Source organism: Alligator mississippiensis, chromosome 15 (assembly GCF_030867095.1).
Source record: "Alligator mississippiensis isolate rAllMis1 chromosome 15, rAllMis1, whole genome shotgun sequence".
In the NCBI taxonomy this organism is placed as follows: Eukaryota; Metazoa; Chordata; order Crocodylia; family Alligatoridae; genus Alligator; species Alligator mississippiensis.
The window spans coordinates 18,231,486-18,254,668 of record NC_081838.1 but is presented as its reverse complement, the minus strand read 5'-3'; the positions used below and the strand labels follow the sequence as shown (position 1 = coordinate 18,254,668).

General features: G+C 45.2%; 1 protein-coding gene across 1 annotated transcript in view; it reads right to left on the bottom strand.

Annotated features, from left to right (window-relative positions):
- The window catches only part of VPS45 (vacuolar protein sorting 45 homolog), a 48,519-nt gene that overhangs the window by 13,057 nt on the left and 12,279 nt on the right, over nt 1-23,183 (bottom strand). The window contains exons 8-14 of the mRNA XM_006263138.4: nt 21,031-21,165; nt 20,528-20,641; nt 19,955-20,122; nt 14,843-15,001; nt 13,473-13,580; nt 12,775-12,896; nt 1,757-1,888 (exon numbers count right to left, since the gene is read on the bottom strand). Coding sequence (XP_006263200.1) covers nt 1,757-1,888; nt 12,775-12,896; nt 13,473-13,580; nt 14,843-15,001; nt 19,955-20,122; nt 20,528-20,641; nt 21,031-21,165 — 938 coding nt within the window. The remainder of the gene's footprint in view (nt 1-1,756; nt 1,889-12,774; nt 12,897-13,472; nt 13,581-14,842; nt 15,002-19,954; nt 20,123-20,527; nt 20,642-21,030; nt 21,166-23,183) is intronic.

Genomic DNA, 23,183 nt, shown 5'->3' with positions numbered 1-23,183 from the left:
TTTGTAAGTTTATCAAGCCAGGGCCACAGCCAGTGTGCGCAGAGAATAGGCTGCATGTGTTCAAACATGTCCCACCCCACACTTTGATGTCACTTGTCTTTTTAGGGAATGCGAACACCCTGATCCTTGCTGCACTACAATGCAGGGATATGAGAGCCTGCTTAGGTCCTCCTAGCAGCACAGCCAAAGAAGACTGGAGCATAGAGTGGACCCAAGAAGCTGGTTTAAACACATTTAATCTTGCAAGGTGGCTGGCTGGCTGGCCGGCCGGCCTCAAGAGTAGGGTGCAGGCCTTTTTCAGCATATAACAGAGGTCAGTGAAGGTCTCTATCAGAAGGTAAAGTTTTGCATTTCCTAAATACTGGAGACAGAGATTTTTTTAGAACCATCTAAGGGACTTGGGCACCCAACTTCTATTAATTTTTACACAACAAAACTCACACACCCAAGTCCCTCAGGCAGCATCAAATTATCTCAGCCCCAGTGTTTAACTGGAATTTTGCTTTGGTGTTGCGTGGATGTATGTTTTTGTATTTATATAACGGGGGGTGGGGTTGAAATCTGCCCCCATCTTGAGTAGAGTGGTTCCCTTTAAGCCCAAAGCAGCTGTTGGACAACTCAAAGGACCCTTCCACAGTTTAGATTTCACATTTCCTGATGCAGCATGGGGGGAGGACAGGTCACCTGTCATACTCCTTTTAACTTTACCCTCTGCTCCCAAACAACTGAACAGTGACTGGCCTAGGCAACTTGACTATGAAAGGGGACAGAATGGAATATATGGAGAGGAGCAGGGGAAGAATTGTAAGCATTCTTGGATCTCTGCTTGGCTAGCAGCTGGCGTGGGAAAGAAGTATGTAGTCCCGCTCAGGCCCCCCTCCTCCATGACAGGAAGTAGCACCAACATATGGTCTAATTCCCAACTTACTAGCAAAGGCAAATCTTGCCCTTGGATGATCAGATCACCACTCAGGCATGTGAGCAAGTGCTCACGTTTGGAAAACGATCTTAGAAAATTTTCTAAGCTGATCATGTTGCTCTAGTCCTGTTGCTTACTGGAGAAATGGAGAACATGTACACGTAGAAATGGAGTGTTTTAAGATCAGATCATTCAGCTTCTTGCTGGGAAAACAGAATGCCATCAGCACTGACCTGGGCAAAATCCCTCCCATTCTGTTAAAGCCAGCAGCTGAGAGGAAGCAACTGAGGGAAACAGAATTAGGATGTTCAGCACTCAAGAAGCACTCCGTTTCTTGCAGGTTCAAACCCATGAATGGTTCCTCTCAAGAGAGAAGATATGGGTGCTTGTCAGTGAAAGCTCCCTTCTTTGGAGGGCAATGGGAAGACAACAGGCAATATCCAAAAGTGACACCCCGCTTGCCAGAGACAGATTCTGATCTCAGTCACACCAGCATAACTCCACTGATGTAAATCAGGAGTCACTGAGAGCCCACTCAGGCATCTCTCTGCCTTCCCCGCAACATTACAGCACGCACTGAACTGACATCAGGAGAAGCTAAGTCCATCATTTGTTACCCAGAACTCTTATCTGCTCCTTTCAAGTCCCTAAAAATCTCTCAGAGCCAGCAAGGCATTTAGGGCCACAGAGTGGCTTGCTGAGGAAAGCAGATTAGCCTGTTTATCTGACAGCTCAATGCTGCTCTGTGAGCAGGAATTCTCTTCAGTGTTATGGGCCAGGGCTCACATTCCAAATTGGGCAATATGCAGGATCTCAGCTCAGGATTCGTGCCATTACCTTTTTGTGTTGTGGACTGTGGTCCCACCCAGCACAATGCGGACACCCGGATTGGTGCGGTTGAGGTTGTAGACAGTTAGGGCTTCTTCATAGGTTGCTCCTCCAATTACAAACACAATAATATCTTGAGGCCTGCAATGAAAAGAGAGAGCTGTTGAAATTGGATGAGACAAAGCAGTGGAGAACACAGCACAGGGGTAAATCCTGTGCCAACCTAGGGCAGAGTCAATGCTCCAATAGATTTTCCCCGCTGCCGATTCCTTCAGAGTCCATGGACACAGACCAACAGTGATGCAGTGACCCATTACGTGACATATGAATGCTGTACCTGCTAAACATTTACACAGCATGCCAACGGTGCTTAAAAAGCTCCGTACACCTCCTCAACAACACCCACACCCTGCCTGTACAACACTGATCCACCATGACACATCCGCCAACGTTTAAAGCATGATCACAATGCTGCTGGGACTGTTAAATTAAGATCAGTCTAGGAGTCAAACTAGGACAGCAGTGGCACTTCAGACCTCTTGGGCTTGCTTGGCTTGAATGGCAAGGATCAGCAGCAGTTTCTCTGTCTGATTCCTGAACAGCGGCAATTATATATATATATATTTTTTTTTTATCTCTGAGATCCCAAGGGTCCCAAACCACCCTTGAAGTTCAGGCTTTTGCAAGGAAATAGCATAGGGGATGCCTTCATCTCTCCACATGCAGACACATGGCACAGTCTATTTTTGCTTTCTCAAGAAAACCTGCACCTTGATCCTCCTCTTCGTTTCTCACTCGATAAATCACTTAGAAGCACAAGAATTTCGTCGTGGCTTACAACCCAGCTTTGCTGTCACATTAAACACTAAAAGTCCAGGAAGTTTGGAATTGCTGTCAGAGATTTCACAGCAGAAGGTGCTGTATCATTCTGGGATGACTCTCATTGCTCAAGTCAAATCATTTAAGTCCGAAGGGCAGCTAGGTCTTGGCACAGTTACTTTGTGCTGTGTTCTCTTTTCCCCTTTAAGTCTAATCTCTGTCCTGCAGCCAGGTACTGTATTAGACAAGAGCTGCTTGTTGCAGTGATCAGAACAGCAGGCATTCAGCTGTTCTGTCTGCACAAGCTCCTAATCACCAGCAAAGCAAACAGACCAAGGGACAAGGATGACTGCTCTGAACACGCGTACTCTCCATCCCTGTTGGGAAGGAGACCTGCAAGGCCCTGGCTCTGTTATTGCTCAGCACAAGAGATACTGGTGGTATCAGAACAGAAGGCTAATGTCAAGAGATGGGACCACAACATAAGCCACTTCACAGGGTCAGCACCTCTGTTTCACAGGTTGACCAGAAGCCCCACCAAAAGAACAGTGGCCACTAGTTAAGGAATAGGATGCTGGTTGAGAAGGTAGGGCTCTTCCTACTAAACCGCCAAAAGGTCTTCTTGCAGTAATGTCTCTCTTTTTCTTTTTTTAAAAAGGGACCTCATCCAAATACGGATTAGACATACCCCTTTGTTTAGCACCAGACCCAATGAAGGTACATCAGCCAGATGGCATTTTCTTGCCATAAATGTTCAAGACAAGACAACTGCTGAAACTTCCTTAGCCTGATGAAGGGTTTTTGAACCCGAAAGCTTGCTTAATAAATATTCTCCAGCTATTTGGGTTGGTCTAATAAAAGATATCAAATTCACCCAAGGAACCTTGTCTGCCAAGACAAGACAATACACACAGACTTACAGCTTCTAAGCAACTGAAGGCTCAACTTCCAGAGGCATCCTCCATAATTAGATGCCCGGATTTCCTGGCATGCAAGGCCAGTATTTAAAGATGCTTGGAAGCTCTGGTTCTTGGCACCTAAGAAGATCAGGTCCTAGGTGCTTAGCAGTTTTGACACCTAGTATCACAGGCCACTTGGAAAAGTGCAGCCTGTAGTATTAATTATTACTAATTAAAGCAGAGAAGTCCCTTCCCATTGCACAGGTTTCTTTTACAGTCACTATATAAAATTTCTTCCTCCCATTCTTTGGCATAGCTGGTACCTGTTCTTAAGATTCCTAGCTTGCAGCCTGCTGCATGGTTTCCTACAAAGGCCAAGGTCGTTAATCAGAGCAGAACCCTGTGTAGAAACGCCCGCAGTACAAGAATGTGCAAGCCAAGATATTCCATGCTTGCACTCTAACCACTGTGGTACTTTTACCCTGCAGATGACCTAGGCCTTTCCAACCAGGAACTTTTAAAGGCAGGCAGGAAAGCCATCTGAATTTTAGCAGCTCAGCACCTGCAACATTCCCAAGGAGTCAGGGCTCCGTGTAATGCTCTCTCCAAGGAACTGCACTGTCCCCTAAAAAAGGAACAAGCTGTGAAATCTTCTGCACTGCAGACTCAAGATAAGCAGGTTATATATAGCAGCTGCACAGTCATATTGTGCAGGTTCAAAATGTTTCTCCCAGGCAGACAATGGAGCTCTTGAACACTAGCAAGAACACAAGTCACTGAGTCAGCCCCAGAGGACAGGAGACTGCTTTTCCACAGCTTGAGCTGGGTTGGGTATGCCTTTTTCAAAACTAAATGCAAAGCTGCTCAAGTCTTTTGAGGACGGAAGGGGCCAGAGAAGAAGCTAATCAACCATCACCTGCTGTTTTGAAGATTTCACCTCTGCTGCCATGCATGTGAGATAGGCACCGAATAGTCTGTGTCCCAGTTTGCTTCAAGGAAGAAGGCTATATATGTGATAAGGGGACCAGAAAGGTTGCATCCCCAAAAACTCCAGTCAGTTCATTAGGTCTTGAAACTTCAGCAATATGAACCAGATCGGTAAAGCAGCAGGGTAACAAAATAATCATTTTGGGACAGGGAAATAGTTCCTTTACCAGTTGCATCCATTCCTGCTTCACCTGCCTCCAAATTCCAGCACAAGTCTGTTGCTGTTTGAAGAGGCCTATGAGATTTAGGGCATCCAGACCCTCATTGATTTTCAGGAGGAGTTCTGCGCCTGCTTCCCACAGGCTTCTTTAAAGGCTGAAATATTCTGGGGGGTTTTAAAATTGCAGTTACCCTGAACTAATGCCATCATTTCCAAGGGTTTACAAAGGCCAGGAGGACTGTAACGTTCTTGCTGATCTACAGAGGCAGGGGGCTAGCAGGACAGAGGTACTGCTGAAGGTTGCAATTGCTAGGGGGGTTAGAAGTGGGGTCTCATTGTTTATCTGAAACTAGAGATGGAGGTGAGGACAGGAGGAGGGTCTGCTCTTGTTTGTTCTCATCTTTGCATCTAGAAACCATCATACCAAGGCTGCTCACATAGGCACCATCCCAAATGTTATAATCAATCATATTAGCTTAGGGAAGAACCAAGAATGCAAATAAGAATGGCTTAAGTGTTGCGTTCATTATTTCTCTGCCTCCACTGCTGTCAATCGCTTTAAATTAAAGCAGAAGCAACCCTGCAAATAAGTTTCAGTTTAATATCATGACCCAGGAGAGGGAGAGGTGAACATCTTCCTGTTGAAATCTGCAGTTGAAACCAAGCAAGGAAGAGATGCGGGGGCTGAATTAATAAAAAGATAAAAACCCTCATCCTTAATGCTTACTCTCTTCCTAGTGCCAGGCAGTTAGTTCTTTCTTGGGAAGGTAATTCTGTCATTACATGTACCACAGAGCACCAGTCATGGGATGGGACTTCACTGTCCCACACAAGAGCAGAAAGGTAATCTGCTGGCCTGATAGGCGATTTCTTATGTCACCTGGTACTGGCTCCCATAGGAAGAAATACACTTTTCCTAAAAATGGGCCACAAACATAAATCCTGCATCTGTTAGAATCAGGGACTTGGGTCAAAGACACCTGAATCTTTTCTTCCATCTCAGTGTATTCAAGTCTCTGCATTTTTCATAGGAACACAGGTCTGAAAGGGACCTCCTGGGCTATCAGGTCCCATCTCCTACATTTGCAGGCAACAGTTTTTTTCCCAAAAACAGTCCAGTCTGGTCCCTCTTGCACATGTCAGATGGAAAGCACCCGAAGAAAGAAAGAGGCCTCTGGTGTGCCACAGACAGAGAGCAGGAGACCCCCAACACCCTGAAGTAGAGGCGATTTGGGATGACAGCTGGGTCACTCAATCCATTTGAAAACATAATACCCGACAGTCAAGTGAAGGAAGAAGGCTGTAAAGTAAAGTAGAGTGAAGGAAGATGCAACAGGGAGAGTCAACATCACACTATGCACGTTTGTGCCACAAGCTAACACCTCAACAGATTAGGTTGACTGGGGCCTGCACCCACTAAAGCATTATACTTCATGGGGTGGCTAACTCAGATAGACAGTAAATGTCTTGTTTACCTACATTTCCTTCACAATTTTGATCGATGAGGGGCACAAGGGAAAGGCTTTCCTTATATCCCCATTCTCAAGTGTTATTAGCAGCTGCTGAATGAAGCAGAGCAATGCTACACTGCACCCCAAGAGTGGCTACACTCCATTTACAGGTGAAATTATAACTCTCTATGAGCAAGTGAAGTATGGGGATCATTTGGTATCAAGAGTACCACGGAACCATTTAAGATGTTAACATGAGAACAAAATATGCATCTTGCATACGCTAACCATCATTAATTTTCTGCAGGGAGGATGCAGTCTTTTTTCACCTTCCCTTAAATACACTGCTTAGTTTTGTGCATTTAAGCATCATGGCAAAATGCAGTTACCTTTTATTTGTCCAAGACAGACTGCTATAAAAGGAACAAGAGTATCTCAGCTCTCTTGCTAAGAGCTCAGGGAGTTGCTGCATATATCAAGGACAATAAGCAGCAATTTTGGAGCAGGAAGAAAACCAAGACTCACTGGATTAGTGGAAATGCAATCTGCTGTCTCCCCCAGCTGTTCCCCTCCTCAGACCCAATTTGTGGATATGGCTTTGTTTCTCTCTGGGTTAACTACCAATTTGATAGCTAAATGCTTGGAAATTTCATAGCAGGGGAAGAAAATTGCTTTGCACAAATAAGGAAATAGTCACAATTCTGGCTGAAGAAGCATGCTATGTAAGAAAAGGACTTGGCAATTACTTTGTTTTCATTAGTCTCTGAAGCACTCTTCATATCACGGGTTAAGATATTACAGACCATGCAACCAAGTGGCTTTGCAATTTATGTTGCAAGTAGATGTTTCCAAAAAAGGAGGTTTAAACCTCTTGCAAGGCAAGATTGCTTCTGCAAGAATTTACAAGCTCTTCTTCATGGTGTCCATAACAATTCCGTCAAATGGCAAAGCTGTCCGACTTACACTGTGATCTCTCAAGTCAGCAGGGAAAGAATTAACCCTGACGGAGGGTGCTGAACACTCCAATCTTCCAGTGACTTCACTAGATGTTTGGCTGCCCAGTCTTACAGCCTGATCCAAAGTCCATGGAGGAGAACGAGAAGGCCCTGAGAGTTCTCACTGGATACAGACCCATTTACTTACAAGCCTCAGATCTGAATCGCACCTGCATCTGCTGGGACCAGGAGCCTTTACATCACAAAGGCTGGGACAGGGAGTCTATCTTGTACACGGCCTTACAAACAAAACCATGTTAGGGACCCTCAGCGTCACACAAACCCAGTCACAAACAGAGATCCTGGGTTGGGACCCAGAGGCCTTCAGGCCTGGGTTTGACCTTTGTGCTGTTAGGGTTTAAACGAACTTGCTTTTAGTTTAGAACAACCACGTCTTAGTCTCCTTGCCTGGCATAAGACCCATTATAGCATCATAGCGACACAACACTACATAACCTCAAATCATGCATGGTGACACTTTTAGCACAGGCCAGGCAAAATACTCCCCAGTAGAGAAGTGCCCTGGGCACACAGACTGTCCCCAACTCCTAGCCTGTAGGTCACCCACAGCTTCAGGTTTGGTTAATGTGGGCCCCATACCAAATCAGAATGGAAAGTCAAGGAACTGTACAGGAAAGTCACTGGCACAGGGGAAGCAGGATCAAGTTTAATGCAAATCATCCTTCCTCAAAACGCTGGTCAGATGCTGGGCTGAGAGGCAAGACGCCCATTTCAGAGCTCTGCCACAGATGCACTACATGACATTGGACAAGTAACTTAACTCTGCCTCAGTTTCCCCATCTATAAAAGAGAGATACAAACACTCCTTTTTTCCCACCCTGCCTTATCTATTATCTATTTAGCCTGCCAGGTCTTCAAGGCAGGGGCTGCTTCACAGGATGTACATACAGCACTCAACACACCACAGTTCTAACTTTAGTTGGGGTGTCTCTTTGCTTTGGGACTATATTGTAGCTAGCACTGACCTACCCACAGGGTGGCTGGGACTGCATGAGTATAAGCAAACAGGATGAGGATCATAGTTGTTAGGGGCTGGAAGGGACCTTATAAGATCATTAGGTCCAGCCCCCCTGCACTTAGGCAGGAAAGACTGCTGGGATCAGATGACCCCAGCAAGATGGGCATCAAGACACTTGATGTGGATGTGAACAACAAAGTGGAAATGCTTACTAGTATCTGCTTAGAGCCCTGCTCCAAGCCTTGGAGATTCCCTTCCTCTCCCTGCTGCCAATTTCCAAAGCCGGACCACAAGCTTCTCATCTCCCGCAAGAGAGTATAATATTTATTACAGAAAAATCATTGAAAAGAGCCCTTTAAAAATTCCTTGCTGGTCGCACAGCTGCCTCACTTTGATCACGAAACACAAAGCACTTCACCCTGACCCTCTCCTGAACTCCTGCCAATCACTGTGCTCAGGCCTCTGAAACCACCACAGACTAGACAGGATAGCCCAGTTTGCCTGGGGCTGGATTTTAAGTGGTTCCTCAACACATGCCATAAATTTAAAGGTAGTTCTTCACTCCACTCTTTTGGCATGAGGAAAATTAAACAGGCCATCTTTCCATCTACTTTAGAGTACTTATGTACATTTTAAGGCCCCAGGATCATGGCATCTCAGAACCTCTCAATCTAATACGTATTTCCCAGAATTGGCACAATCTTAAAAGGAGATAGTAGGATGAGACTGAACTGCTACTTGAGGATTCCTTCAAGGCAAAGCAAGCAGTGGGCAGGCTGATTCCTATAACAGGAAGCCCAAGGTACAACAGCCAAAGTGGCATTGACAGGGAAGGGTAGAAAGCATGTGGCCCAGACTAGGGCAGGGGGGGTGGGGAGGGGGTCAACCATAAAGAGCACTGTAGACACAGTGGGAGAGCTGCCCGAATGGTAATAAGGTGTTGAATCAACACGTTCCACATGCCTAGCTGGTGCCTTAACCACTGGGCCCTACTTCATTTATACATTGAGCTCTGCTTTCTAGCACATCAGTGCCCCCTGCCAGACCATCCTGCTCTGCATTCCAGCAACCCATCTCAGCATTGGTTGGGCCCCACAGCCATCTACCTGGAAGATCAAGCAATGCTTTGATGCTGCAGGAACAGTGCCTGCAAGTCAACAGGTGACCCTAGCATTTAGCTGCACTGACTTAGGGTAGAGTGGCAGGGGGAATTGATGCAGTGCCACCCTCCAACCTCCTCTAGTACTCAAGGCAGTTCAGCAGTGTCTATAACCCACTCGAGTCCTTGGCCTTTCTGCCAAATGATTGGTAACATGGGTCAGCCACGGGCGGGTTGGCAACCCTACCACAGGATTGCCCTGGAGTCTCCAGGAATTAGACATAAATCTCCAGGAGATTGCTGAGAGTCACCCAGGAAATCAAGAATAGGGTATTCATTAAAATAAATATTAAATGTTGAATCTGATTTATATAGTAGTCCAGTGGGTTTTTTAAGTGTAATAGTAACATGCATTTGCCTTCCTAATGTAAAAAAGTCTATGCACTGTAATCCACTATGTGACGAAACCTCCTGGAATAGATTCAAACAGAGTTGGCAACTTTACATGCTAGTGGTTCTTGCCAAGAGTTCAGCTTCCAAAAGACACTGAAGACAAAGGCAAAATAACCAGGTAGCTCCCATCTACTGGCCAGCCCTTAAAAACCCACCACCAAACCCACGCACTAGGTTAAGTATTACAGAAGGTAAAAAAATCATATGTTTAATAGTTCCCAAGCAGTTACAGTGAAGTAATATCATTCTGCATGCTCCCAGCTTTCAGAAAAATCCAGCCAAAGGCCCTGTGCTGTATACTCTAACCCTCCATGTCACACTAGTTCTCGTGCATAACAGTTGGGCCTCCAGGCTCAAATCAGAATGGTCATGGCTAGATACTATGCTTGCACTATAGGCAGCCGTGCTCCAAGTAACTTGCCACAGAATTTGGTTTGGCATCGGTGCACGTGAATTCTGGTATGGATTTATTTTCTTGAAGCAATTCAGCTACGTGGTCAGGCTGATGCTCTACAGCAAAGGGGAAAGGAGGAAGAAGTTTGTTTTCCTTTCGTTTCAGTTACATTGTCCACTGGCATTAGGAAGTTGCTAGACTTATTCATCAGGAATTGAGCCCTGTTTACATTCTCCTTTCTGACCCCTTACCAGTGGCATTCCTAAGGCTGGGTTCTTAAATCATGGAGCCCTGGAGAGGAGACAAGATGAGATATTTAAAGGGGTCCCTTCTTTGTATTGCATGAAGAAGGCCACCTAGAAGTTCCTTGACCCTTTTGGGATTTTCACCCCCTACCTAACTAGCTCAAGTCAAGCACAAGTCTGCAGTGGCTGAAAGCAGCTCAAGCCTTTTGGCCACCTGTGCAAAGTAGGTTAATGGATCTCATAAGGGCTCAATGAATTCTTAAGAGCCACAGCTGACCCTTTTATTGGCAGAAAGGGCCAAGGATGGTATGGAACATGAAGTCCTACCCAAGTAGTTCTCTCTCAGGCCAGTCTGGGACACATACTGAGGAGGAAGCTTACATTTCTATGGTCTTATCTGTTCTGGGGTCCATCAGCCAAGCACCTTCCACCAGCCCCAAACACAATTTGATTTTCAAGGGATAATCTGGGGCCAGGCAGAGATTTTCTGGCATGTTGGGGATGTACACAAACAATTTGTCTCTTGTGTGACTATAATTATTTTCTTATTCGTAAATAAAGTGATTAATGTCCCCTGCTGTCAGGCTGGCATGGAATTTGGATGCCTCCCCATTATGAAATACGCTTCCATTTTCACAAGGCAGATCGCAATGCCCCAAGGCCAGGCTGAGGAAGGAAGAAAAAGCCATGCAGTGTGCATGTCTGAGAGCCAGGGAGATTGATGATCATTCTTTGACATGCTCCTTCCCCTCCCACTCGCTTGACATTTCTGAGCCTTGGTCCCAAATTCTGCTTTCTCCTCTCCCCCAAATGAGTCTGCAGTTTTAATTTAACAGAGGCTGCTCTGCGACAGCCACCCGATTTGTCAAGAAGCACAAGTTTGCATTTAATTTCTGCCTCACTAAGAACATGGCAGTTGCTGATAAAAGCCAGCAGCAACTAGCATGGGAAGGTAATGATGAGAGGTCTAACACTCAGCCTATAAGACACCTTCCAGCAGCTCTTAGAGTATTTTGTAAATTCTTAGGAGGATTCCCAACACCCTTGTGATAACACCATCCTGGGGCATCAGAGCAAACCTAGGACCTTGAGTACCAAATGAATGGGCCTCAGCTACCAGAGCTGAAGGAATAAATTCAAAGCTGACACAACAACAGGTTCTTACCTTGATAGCAAACCATTCACAAGGGAACAAAGCATTGAACCAGTTTACTTCAGAGGCCTAAACTTTGATTTACTGACAGAGAAACAGAAGTGCAGATGGGGGGGGGGGGGGAAATAGAAACCCAGGTCTTCAGCCTCCCAGGAGCTGCACCTTATGCCTCTAGGCCTTCCTTCCCAACACATACCTGCCATTACTGACTCTGTTAGAAACGGATTAGCATAGTCCCATAGTCCCAGCAAGCTCAGCTACTCCTTTTCAATAGGATCCTTAGCCATGTTGGGCAAGGTCAGGCTCTCACCAAAAAGAGTAACAAAATCAACTCAAGAGGGTGAGGAAGATACTGGGCTATTTTTTATCCTTGTTTAAAAACAAACAACCCCAGGTGGCACAGAGTAATTAAACGTCATGGCAAAGTTTGTCAAATAAATGCACTAGACCTATAGGACAAAGGTTCATCTCTCTCTCTCTCCCTCCCCATCCCCAGCTGTCAGATGGAAGTTCCCAGATCTCCAACAGCAATGCGTTGGAGCTTTCAACCCACACAGTTATTCTAACAAGCAAGCAGCTATGCCGTTAAAGACAGAGCTCCAGACATTTCTATCAAAGGTGAGAGCTTTTGTTCCTTGGCCCCAAAGACAGGATGACAGCAAGAGAAGGACTGAAGGCAGCTGGGTTGGGGGTAGGGGAGGGTGATAGAAAGTACAAGTCTCAGCTCAACCCCGCATGCCTGCGCCATCCTGGAATCACTGTACTGCTTCCAGCAAGCACAGGCCTCCAAACATCTGTTCTGGGGAGCAAGTGCTTTAGCTCAGTATGTAGCTACCTGAAAAGCTACAACCATAAAACACATTCCATCTTGTCTGGGAATCTTAAACATCACATAAGCCCAAATCACCAGCTTGGGAGTTAAACAGGCAACATTCCCATTTTACAGGCATGAAGAGAGGCACAGAAAAGTCAAACAATTTGCTGTGGCTGTATAACAAGCCAGTAGCAGAGTTGAGAACAGAAACTCAAATCTCAATTCCCAGCTTTGCCTCTTGAGAATACTGCTTCTCAGCAGCTGGAAGAAATCAAGCTGACATGCATCAATATTCTTTAATCAGAGCTAACAGGAGATTCCACACAATGTTGTCTGAAAGCAAAGGGAAAATTATTGGGTGGGAGTTTCCAAAAGCTGTCAGCATTCAACTCCCTCTGCTCTAATTAATTTCAGTGGGGACCAAGAGTTGGGCCAATACTCAGCACTTTGGCAGTCCTGGCCACAGGGCACAGCTTTCATTATTTAGAGAGCCATAATGCTCACTAAGCATGCACTGGACCCAAGCATAAATAAGGAGCAGATAATCTTAAGAGGCTTCTGCTACTTCCCACTGCATACCTGTCACGGAGTGTGCTAGGGCCCAGGTAGGGGTACTGGTTGTCCTTGAGTTTTCCTTTGATGAGCTGATCCAGCGTCTCATGAAGGAGGGGCTGATGCTGAGTGTACACATTCTCAACTCCCTGCGATGCAGAGGAAAGCAGTTGTTTGTTCATTAAATGAAACCGACGCAGTGAGTTTAAAAAGCAGGTCAGAAAAGCCACCACCACAAACAAGCAGTGGTCCAGTGGGTACAATGAACAACATCCAAGGGCCCAGATCCTTAAGTCTTGTGGGCACCTACCTCCCACAGATTTCAGTAGATGCAATATCCAAATACCATGTACTTTTCCAAGCTGCCAAGTACACGTACAGCTAAACTTCCAAAAGTCAGGAAATAGAGTTGCAGCACACACCAACCTGCCTTAATTTGGCTTTCTGGGGACAGCAAGAACCACGGGAATAAGCAGCCTACGGGTGCCATGGCTGCTGTGTAATAAGCAGACATTGGATAACTCAATATATAGTTAGTGCGTGTGTTATGTCCTTCAGAATCACATTCCCTTTTTCACCTGCCCCAACTTCCACCTGGAACTGATCTATGAACAAGTGCAGGGATTACACACATCAGCGTTGCTCTTTCATTTTAACAGTGCACAGGGCGCTTCACACCCTTCCTTGGTTATCTCTACTGGACTATGTGGCAGAGATTTTCATACCTTCAGTCCTTTGAGGAATTGTTTAGTGATGGACACAGCATCCTTGGGGCTGAAAAGATCACTGCCTCGGACGCGCTTCCCACCATATTCCACAACTGCAGACACTAGCTGTACAGAGAGGGATGGAAGATGGAGCTCTATTAATGTGGGGAACTAGGTTCGGGACAGTTTTTGTGGCTTTAACATCGACAAAGGGGTACCGAAGTGATACCCAAGAAGCTGAAAAGGATTCCATCTAGTCTCAAATAAAGGCATAGCCTAGAGAAAGCCAAGAAATGTGCCCAAATACTCCCTGCGACTTCTAGGGAGAAGGAATTTTAGTTTAAGATCAATTCAATCCTGGACAATTTTGCTGAAAGCCTTCTCATAATCATGCCAGTCTGGGTGGTGGGCCTCTGTCCAGATCCAAGTGAATACACATTACAGGCAGAACATTGTGGCTGATAACTGAATGGGCCATGCAAACAGAACACATTGTAGCACTACAGGAAGGAAAGGTTAGCAAATCTAGCCCACCCATGCACACATTTTCTACAGCACCTACCAGAATGGAGCCCCAGTCCTGGAAAAATACAAACAAAAATAAGAGCTAGTTCAGGATCCCGCGTCATTTTAAGTGTTTAAACTGAAAAATTTTCTCTGGGAGGTGGGAGTGGAGCGAGAGTCTAGAAGGAAGGAGGAGGTGGGTCATCTCCTCTGCAAGGAAGCTTTCTGACAACACATTCATTTAGGCCCTCCTCTTACAGGACGCAAAAGCACTTTGTAAACAGCACCACCACTGTTTGGGGCATTTCAGAAAGCCAGAGCAAACGGTCCTTCATAAGCAACTATATGAATAATAAAGCCTTTATCAGCTGATAAGAGTTGCTTCTAATAGGGGAATCCAAGCAGTATCCAAAGCACTTTAGATGGACTTCAAAAGTACAGGGATTCTCCATTATTATTAGATACACACAGAGAGCCAAGTCAACAAGTTTTTAAGAGCAGGGTGGATAGACTTGTCTGGAATGTTTTAGGAAGGGATGGTCAGACTAGATGACTTCCTGAGGTGCCTTCCAGCCCTATTTATCCAAGGTCAGGCTTCCCTTTTACTACATGTTAAAACAGTCCGAAACGGAGATGCTTTCCCTGCTAGAGGCATCTCATTATTCAAGAAGGCAAGCAGAGATGGGAGGACTAAGGCAAGACAAGCCAGTCAATGTCTGGGAACTCCCACCCTAGGACAGAGTTCCAGCTGATGGAAAGTCTCATGGCTCTGCTAAAGCCACTGGAGCCAGGACACTTTACAACAGCTAAAGATCTGCCATCCTTATATCTTCTCAGCCCAGTCATTCCAGGATCTACCCAGAAAAGAGCCAGCAATTACTTACCTTCCGATACTTCTCTGAAACTCCTTTGTTCTTGAGGTCCATCATCAGCCCAGGCAGGCTGTTGCTGCTGTGGCGCTCATAGTGCAGAGCGTAAAGCATCACCAGGCGGGCGGCATCAAACTCCGTCACCTTCGGATTCTGCAGGAGCCGCCGCATGTTCTGAGACATGAAGGTAAGCAAGAGTATAAAAAGGGGAGGGGAAACCCAATGCATTAAGCCTGTGCCTTGAGAGCAACTGTGCAAATCATGCATCTACCCAGCTGCTTGGCAACAGCCACATGCATGAAGAAGGCAAAGCAGTCTCAGATTTGATAGGAGAGAACAGGTACCGGAAACCTGCCAAAGAAGGAATGAAACGAAGGGCCAAGATTAGCTATTGCATGAAGACGACAAACATATAAGCATCATATTTCCAACAAACAAATCTCTTGCTTTAGCTGCTAGCAGGGATGTGTTGCCTGCCTATTAAGATGTGGTTCACTTCATACTGCCCAGGGGTTTTAGAGGAGTGGCTGTATTCTGCCCAAGGTGGCATACAACCAGGATCTACCCCACATTTAATTTCTACCCCTTCATGCAACAAGAAGTGGTGCAGCTTCTCAACACCCCACGGTCCCTCTCAGACATGGTGCAATGCCAGACTGTCAGTCAAGATAAGGACCAAACAAAGTAGACACCAATGCTTAGCTGAGCAGTGGAAATAATAAACTGCTTAAGTCTGTCCTTTGTAATGGATGTCAGAGAATCACCATCTACAACAGACTAAGCCTGCAGATGTTTGGCCAAGGACAGGCAGATGCTTTAAGATCCACCTCATAGTAAAACCTGCAATCCTTCCTGTGTGATAGATTAAAGAGCAGAGTCAGCTTGGATTACTTTTAAGGCATACAGATGAAGGGGGCACATGATGCAGGGCAGAAAATACATCAATACCAAGTAAAGGGCAGGACCAACTCAGGTAGGATAATTTCTCTGGACACAATTAAATCAGGTTTGCCATAACTAGGCTAAATAACAAGCTCTAGTTACAACAGAAATAGAGGGCAAATTCCTGGAGGAGGATTTGCCATTGACTCCCTTCCATTCCACCCACAGAACGGGTTCTTACAAGGATATCTGCTTGCAGGATTTCCAGTCCTTGGCTGGGAACACGGTGGCCATAGCTGTGTAAGCAGGAAGCAGAAGGAACAGAAAAGCTATTGTCCATCCAAGAAGATGGGATTCAAAACCTTCCATTCATCACTCAAGACTCATGTACATTGTCAGAATTAATAAGAGATCAGAAAAGGAATAACCAAAAAATGTACTGTACTCGGGGGCCCAAGGCCACAAGAGAAATTAACAATTGCTGAAATTACATCAGCAGGAGAACAATCCCCCCTTTATTTGATGCCCTGGGTTATTCTTCATTGTTTCCATGACCCTTCCCCTACACAGCCATTAGGAGGTTGCAACAGAGAACACCCTTGGCCAGTGCACCCAGATAGACCAATTACAGGCCTTTCCCCTCACTTAAAGAGACAGCAGTCCCATATAGTTTGCAATTTTGTTTTCTGGCTGATCCAGAAAAAATTCCAAATCGGTTCCTATTTGTTGGCTCTCCCATAATCCCTTTCAGGGACCTGATAGTCTCAAGAGGTCCCTTCCAGCCCCTAACATCTACGAATGTGACTGCAGCAATGTCCTAGAGGGTTGTGTCTATGGAAGCTGTGCCTGTGTTCAGGATGTCTGCTGTATGCTCCATGTAGCTTACTGATTTTAAAGATTACTTGGGTATTTTTTTCAGCTAGTTAGGTACTGGTACCAGTTTAACCGGGGCAGCATAGAGCTCACTGCAGCTAGTCAATCTTCAAGCTTTCCTCGGGGTTCAGGGCACACTTTGTAGCCAACACCAAGGTCCATGCTGCAGCACAGGCTTCTCAGAAGGGATTCTTAATTGCAGAGTTGACAAGGCAGCTGCACCATTGCTAGTAAGAGCCAACTCTCAGCTCTTCCACAAATGCATCCAAGGGCAATTCCATTAGAAGCAGACACCTCTAATTTTGAGCACCCAAATGTCAAAACCTCAGTCTGGAGAGAGACAGGTGCTGAGCACCTGAAGCTCCAGGTGGCTTCTATCGGGACAGTTCTGCTCTTGCGATAAAACCACGACCCAAGCATTCAAGAGAAGAAGCTATTTAGAAGAGTGACTGTGAAAAGTGTCACTTTTTTATGCAAGATCTGGGAGCTCTACCTTAAATTCAATTGCACTACCATCTTATTACACTGTTCTGGCATTCTGAAGCATTCTGAAAAGGTACACAGGCCATCTGCTCTCACCTTAAGTCTGCCTCTGCAATGCCAGGGTGATAATGAAGACCTCAGCATGAGGCCTCATCTACACACAAGGACTTTGATACGGATACAACCACCTCTATACTTCATATCCTATGAAGATGTGGCATTAAACTGTACGATTGTACTGGTAAAAGCACCTTTAAATTGGTATAACCACATTTCACATTAGAGCTTAAGATGATACCTATTTTTGACTACTAGTTTTATTTACTGAAATGGTTGCATTAGTACAAAACCAAATTGGTGCCAGGCCTAGGTGAGAATCACACCCTTAGCTGGGCATTGCTAAGCAAGTCCTTCCTCCTATTTCGCCTGCAGGGGCTAACAGTCAAAAGGGCAAGAGTCTCTTCTGCCCCTCCTCACCACTGACTGCATCACCAGCTGAGACTTTCTTTGCACTAGAGCTTGCTGTATACACAGTGCTTTTCAGAATCTTTTCCTGCTGAGGCTGAGCAATCCAAGAAGAGGGTGGGGTACAGGCCTGACAGATAAATCAACATTGGATTTATAAAATGGAGTGAGTTGGACCTAGGAACAACGAGACAGTGTAAAGCAACAGATCCTAGGCTGTTTACATCCCATCTTTTTATAGCTAAAGTGCCATTTCAATAAGCAGTTATCAGGACATACCAAATATAAAAACACTCACCCTGCTCCTAAGCTGGCACAAATCAGTATTGCTGCCCTGATCTCAACAGCACTACACTGGCTTACCACATTCAAGGATCCGGCCCAAGGATTAAACTATTTGCAGTGCTAATATTATCACAGAGCCACCCACTCATGACGCTGAATAACACAGGCTAAAAAGAAATGCTTTTCAAATCTATTTAAGATCCTGATCTTTAGCTTTCTAGTCAGAGGTTCTTACTTACTATGGTGTGAAGGAGTCCATTACAATATAAAGCTTCCATTTTAACAAAATCCTTTTTAGAAAAGCCTGTTTGCAGTGCGCAGATCAGCATCGTTTTCAAAAGGACAAGTGTTGCGTCTCTGCATGATTTCTCCATGTATCACAATACAGTCACCCTCAAAAAAATGGCAATATTGTTAGGAGTCAACAACCTCAGTTCATCACTACTGATGTATTGACAGATTCTGGGGCAGGTCATGGAATTTGACAAGCCATCATGGGGTCAAAACTTCATTCTACACTCAGATGTCAGACAAGGAGATTCTTTTTAAGGTTGAGCCTATTTGCTAAAGGCATCCTTTATTTATGCAGCTCCACACTGGAAAAGACACTCCAAATAAGGGTAATAATCAGACACGGGGTCCCTCCTCCCGCCACCCTCCCACACTCTGTTCACAGATGGTGGTTTTGGTTTTAACTTGTGCAGTTCAAAATAATCCATTAGCTCTCTGTATGAGTTCATTCTTTCACCAACCTAATCATAAAATTATGACACTTGTTAATTGCCCTTTACCAGCACTGTACACAAAGTGCCCAAGAGCTGCAATCAAGAGCTCTGCTCCTTTTAAGTCTGTTCAAAATATAAGAATAATATAAGATTTAACAAATAAGAAGTTTAATGAAGAGATCAGGAGCCCTTGATGAACGGAACTGAGCCTTGTGGTTTTGCGAACCCTGATACAATAATGTAATGCAGGACAATCAATGCAACTGATTGAGACAATGAAATTTTTTTTGCAGCTGAAGCCCTGAAACCATAGGCAGCCTCAGTGAAATAACTGAGATTTAGTGTGGGTCCCACATTCCATGGACATAAAGTCTGCTGCGCAATCAAGGCCAAAACTATCATGTGAAACCCAGCCAGTCTAGTCACCGACAATGCACCACATACACCTACAGTGTTGTACGAAAAAATTCTGCTTTCATACAAGGATGACAGATGTGGAAAACACAAAACAAAACAGCATAAGTGAGGAAGAGAAAATTGTTCAGATTCCTATCGTAATCATCTCCAGACTGACTCTACCACTTAGGGAGGGACTCCCAACATGCTAATGACAACATCCATTTAGTCAACTGTATGCATGGTGCATCTGTCCTGTAACAAGTCTAGTGCCAGGCAGACCGATACAGTTCTCTTACTGCTGTTTTTATGCAAATACTGCAGATTACATATGCCCTCTCACATCAGACACAACCAAGACTCATAGAAGCCCAGACACTATCCTGAGGGACTGAGAAATAATAGTCTTGCCTCTGGGCTGGAAAATCTGACTTGGGATTCTTGTTCCAAGAGTGACCACCCTCACCCAGCATAGACAAGGCCATAGATACCAAGAATAATTCCCACAGCCACGCCCTGTTCCCCAGCACATTAATTCTGCAGGTTTCAGTAAGCAGCCAAGAATCTACCGTGGAGTGGGGTGGAGGGAAATAAATAAGAAAAGAAAAAAAAAAACAAAACAAAAAACCAAACTTACTCCCACCCCTTGCTGGAAATTAGCTACAAGAAGTAGGATGCATAACAAAACAACAGCCCAACAGTTGTAATCCAAGATCCTTCTCTACATGAAATATCCGGGGAGAGTCTGAATATATCAACTGAGCACAGCCAGATGATTTTGGCTTGCGGAGTGCAACAGCTTCTCAAGATAATTATTAACTATGATTCATTCGCATCTGAACTGAATGGGTAGGAGCTGAGAAGCCAGTTCTGGTATCCGAGGTTCCCAACCCTATGACACATTTATGTGAAGAGCTCCCACTGACTAACACTACTTCCACAAGCAGAGGAGCTGTCTCAGCTGCCCCTCTGGAAGTGGACAAAGATCATGGAGGTTAGGTTGCCGGGCCTCTAGTACCTGGAGTGCGCTCGAGTGGTCATTCTGACAAGCTAGCTCCTGCTCAACTTCTGACACCTCCAGCAGGTTCCGCTCGCTGACCAGCCTGGAGAGCTCGCCCACCACTGTCACATGCTTCGATACTGTGCCTGACATCTTCTTGAACTGCGGGTAGTTCTCCACAAAGGCCTGAAAATGGGAAACCCAAGTACAAAGTTCTTTCAAAATAGGAGCAAAAGTATGTCAGCAAGGCAGCACAGAAGGCACCTATTAATATCTGTTGGTTTTACATTGGTGCAATAATGGAGGCTTCAATTAAACTACTCCTGATTTACACCAATGTAAAGCAACTGGGACAACATTCCCTTTGACCCCAAGTTCAGGAGCCCAGAGAAGCTTCGAGTCTCCTTGCAGCTAGAGCTCCACTGTTCATAAGTAGCACCAAGGAGCCCATTTCACCAACCAGAATCTCACAAGCTATGTACAGACATACAACATGAGTTGGCTCATGGAGCACGTTGGGACCTGCCTCAACATAATGTTACTAGTAACAGGACATGAACCAATCGGGTTAATGCTATGCATCCTCTTTACCTTCATGTCTGCTATGGACTCAAGCTTCTGCTGCTCCTTGGGTTTCTTCTTTTGGAAATCCTCCATGAGGTTCTTGATATTGCTGCCAATCTCGGCAAAGTTCAGATACATGTTCTGTGTGTGTGACAGAGGAGGGAAATTGGAGGGCAGGCTGCTCTGATGAGGGCTGCAACCTAAGTGGAAAAAAACACACCAGCCTCTCTCCCCAAAGCTCTATAAGGCTGAACTGTTTTCCCCAAACTTCAGCTCAAAAGGGAAAAGTAGTAAGTACATTTAGGGAAACAAAGACAGCAGGAGCCACCTAAGACATTATGTGTCTGTTTACTTTCACCACCTGCCCAAGTAATAGGCCAATGCCATCATCCTTGTTCTACAGAAAAAGGGGAAAACACACAGGAGAGGGGAAGGGCACACAACAATTCAGCAGCAGAATGAAGAACAGAACCTGAGCCCCAACTTCAACCACCTGAATGGACCCCCTTTCCCACCAGCCAGACACCTACATTGGCATAAAACTCATCGTTCTCCGCAGACAGAACTACCTCCCTCAGATCCTTGCTTATTCCAGGTACTCGAGACAGATCGATACGGTTGTTGTTAATCCCCAGCAGCTCATGAACCATAGCTTGGTAGGTCCACTAAGGAGGAGGGGGGGGAAAAAAAAAAAAAAGTTTCACTTGGAGCACAAGCTAATCCAGGGTGCAAAACAACACGCTGCACTCCCAGTAATGCTAAGACAACTTTATGCCATTCAGACAGTGCAAAGAGAGCCAGGCCATCACCTGCTTGTGATGTATGGCCCTGCTTACTTTTGGGAAGCTTTACTCAAATAAAGGAGGGCTTACTGCAAATTAAAAAAAAAAGTTAGACCCAATGTTACTAAACACCAAACCATAGCCACAGTTCTCTGGCAGGAATTTTCCCTTTTTAAAGAGTATAAAACTTTATAACAAACAAACAAAAAATCCCCAGAACCATGATTTCTGTTTGAGTTAGCACACAAGAATCCTCAGCAAGAGACCAACAGCTTGTTGCACTACGCAATGTACAGGTAAACCAGCAACAGTTTCTACCCCAGACAGCTTGCTGCATTTGTATTTGAGACAAGCTTCTGGAAGATGGGAAATAGGGAACCAATACATTTGCCATGATTATTGTCCTCTGCCTGCACAGCAGAGGGTATTTTTGGCTGCAGAGATGCTGCAGTTACAGGCTGTACCATTTCCTACACGCTCCTGTGCTTCTTACGCAGCAGGACTGTGTGTTTTTGCACATCAGTGCGCTGCTATATTTATCCTGGGAAGACTAATATAAATTCGAAGGGAAGTCTGCAAGCTGATCAAAGCACTGACATACTTGTCAATCCACTTCTCTGAACCTCTGCACTGGGTTTGGAAACAACGACTGTGCAGCAGGCAACATATTTTGGTGTCTTGCCCACAGTTCCAGCTTGATTTTTTTTAACACTGCCATATTGCTCTCAGTCAATGAGCCAGAAGAATCAAGGACAGTTGAGAAAAAATGTCTGTACCCTTTTATTAAGACTGGGCAAAAAAAAAAAAAAAATCACTCAACAGGCAAACACAGGCAGCTTTTCTTTCACTGGAGGCCGAGTGTTGAGAGCACACACGTCCAGACATGGCACCTTTACGACCCACCTATCCACAAGACAACTGCAGCAAGAAACTAGCTACAGCACAAATACAGCTTGTATTTGAGCTGAGCTTTAGACACAAAGTCCCTTCTACACAATAAACTGGACCAGTGGTGCATGCAGATTAGATAGTAGCACTGGTATAACCAGCTCAGAGGCAAATAATATTTTACCTGTTATAAGTAGAGGGATTAGGCATTCACAACCTATACACTACTTTGCCTCAGTCCTTTGAGTTTAACAGAAATTAGTGTCCATTGTGATGGTGGTTTGGAGAACCCATGGGCTACCTAAACACATGCTCAGAGGGGGATGTGGGGGGAGGGGGGAGGTGCATTTTAATTAGAATGGCTCCCAGACAGTCACTCTAATTAAAACAGCTCACTGTCATGTGTATTAACCCCCACTCCCCCCCACCCGGGCCAGGTTTCAAAATGGCCGTGGGATCACTTTAACTAAAATTCATTTGACAAGGTTTAGTTAAAGCACCCCTGCCACCATTTTGAAATGTGGGGGGGTGGGGCTTAATACATGCAACAGTGTGATGATACTGGAGTGTTTTAAATTAAAACAAGAACAAGCATGTCTATAGGCAGCCATGAAAACTAGACTGGGACTTGTGTAACTCTTAAGACATAGGTCAAACCAATACCAGAGGTTGAGTTTCATGCCACTGTTGGAATTTAAGAATAGTAGAGGTCAAGAGGAGAAAGAAGCTGAAATTCTTCATGGCAGAAAGTGCAGAATTCCAGCAGTCCTCAGTTCTAAATAACACTCACTAGCAGCACAAAAGCCTTAGCTGCCCTCTGAGTTAACAATGCTGCAGCTCCAGCCATTACCTAACCACCAAGCTGGCTGGTGTCTGAGCACATCCCAGAGAAATGAAAGGAGACACATAGACTGTTCAATGCCAAAGTCTGCAGAGCAGCTAGAGAAATCACAATAGCCACCCAGTAAATGCTAACACTCATCAATAACGCAGCACAAGGAACAAGGTAATGC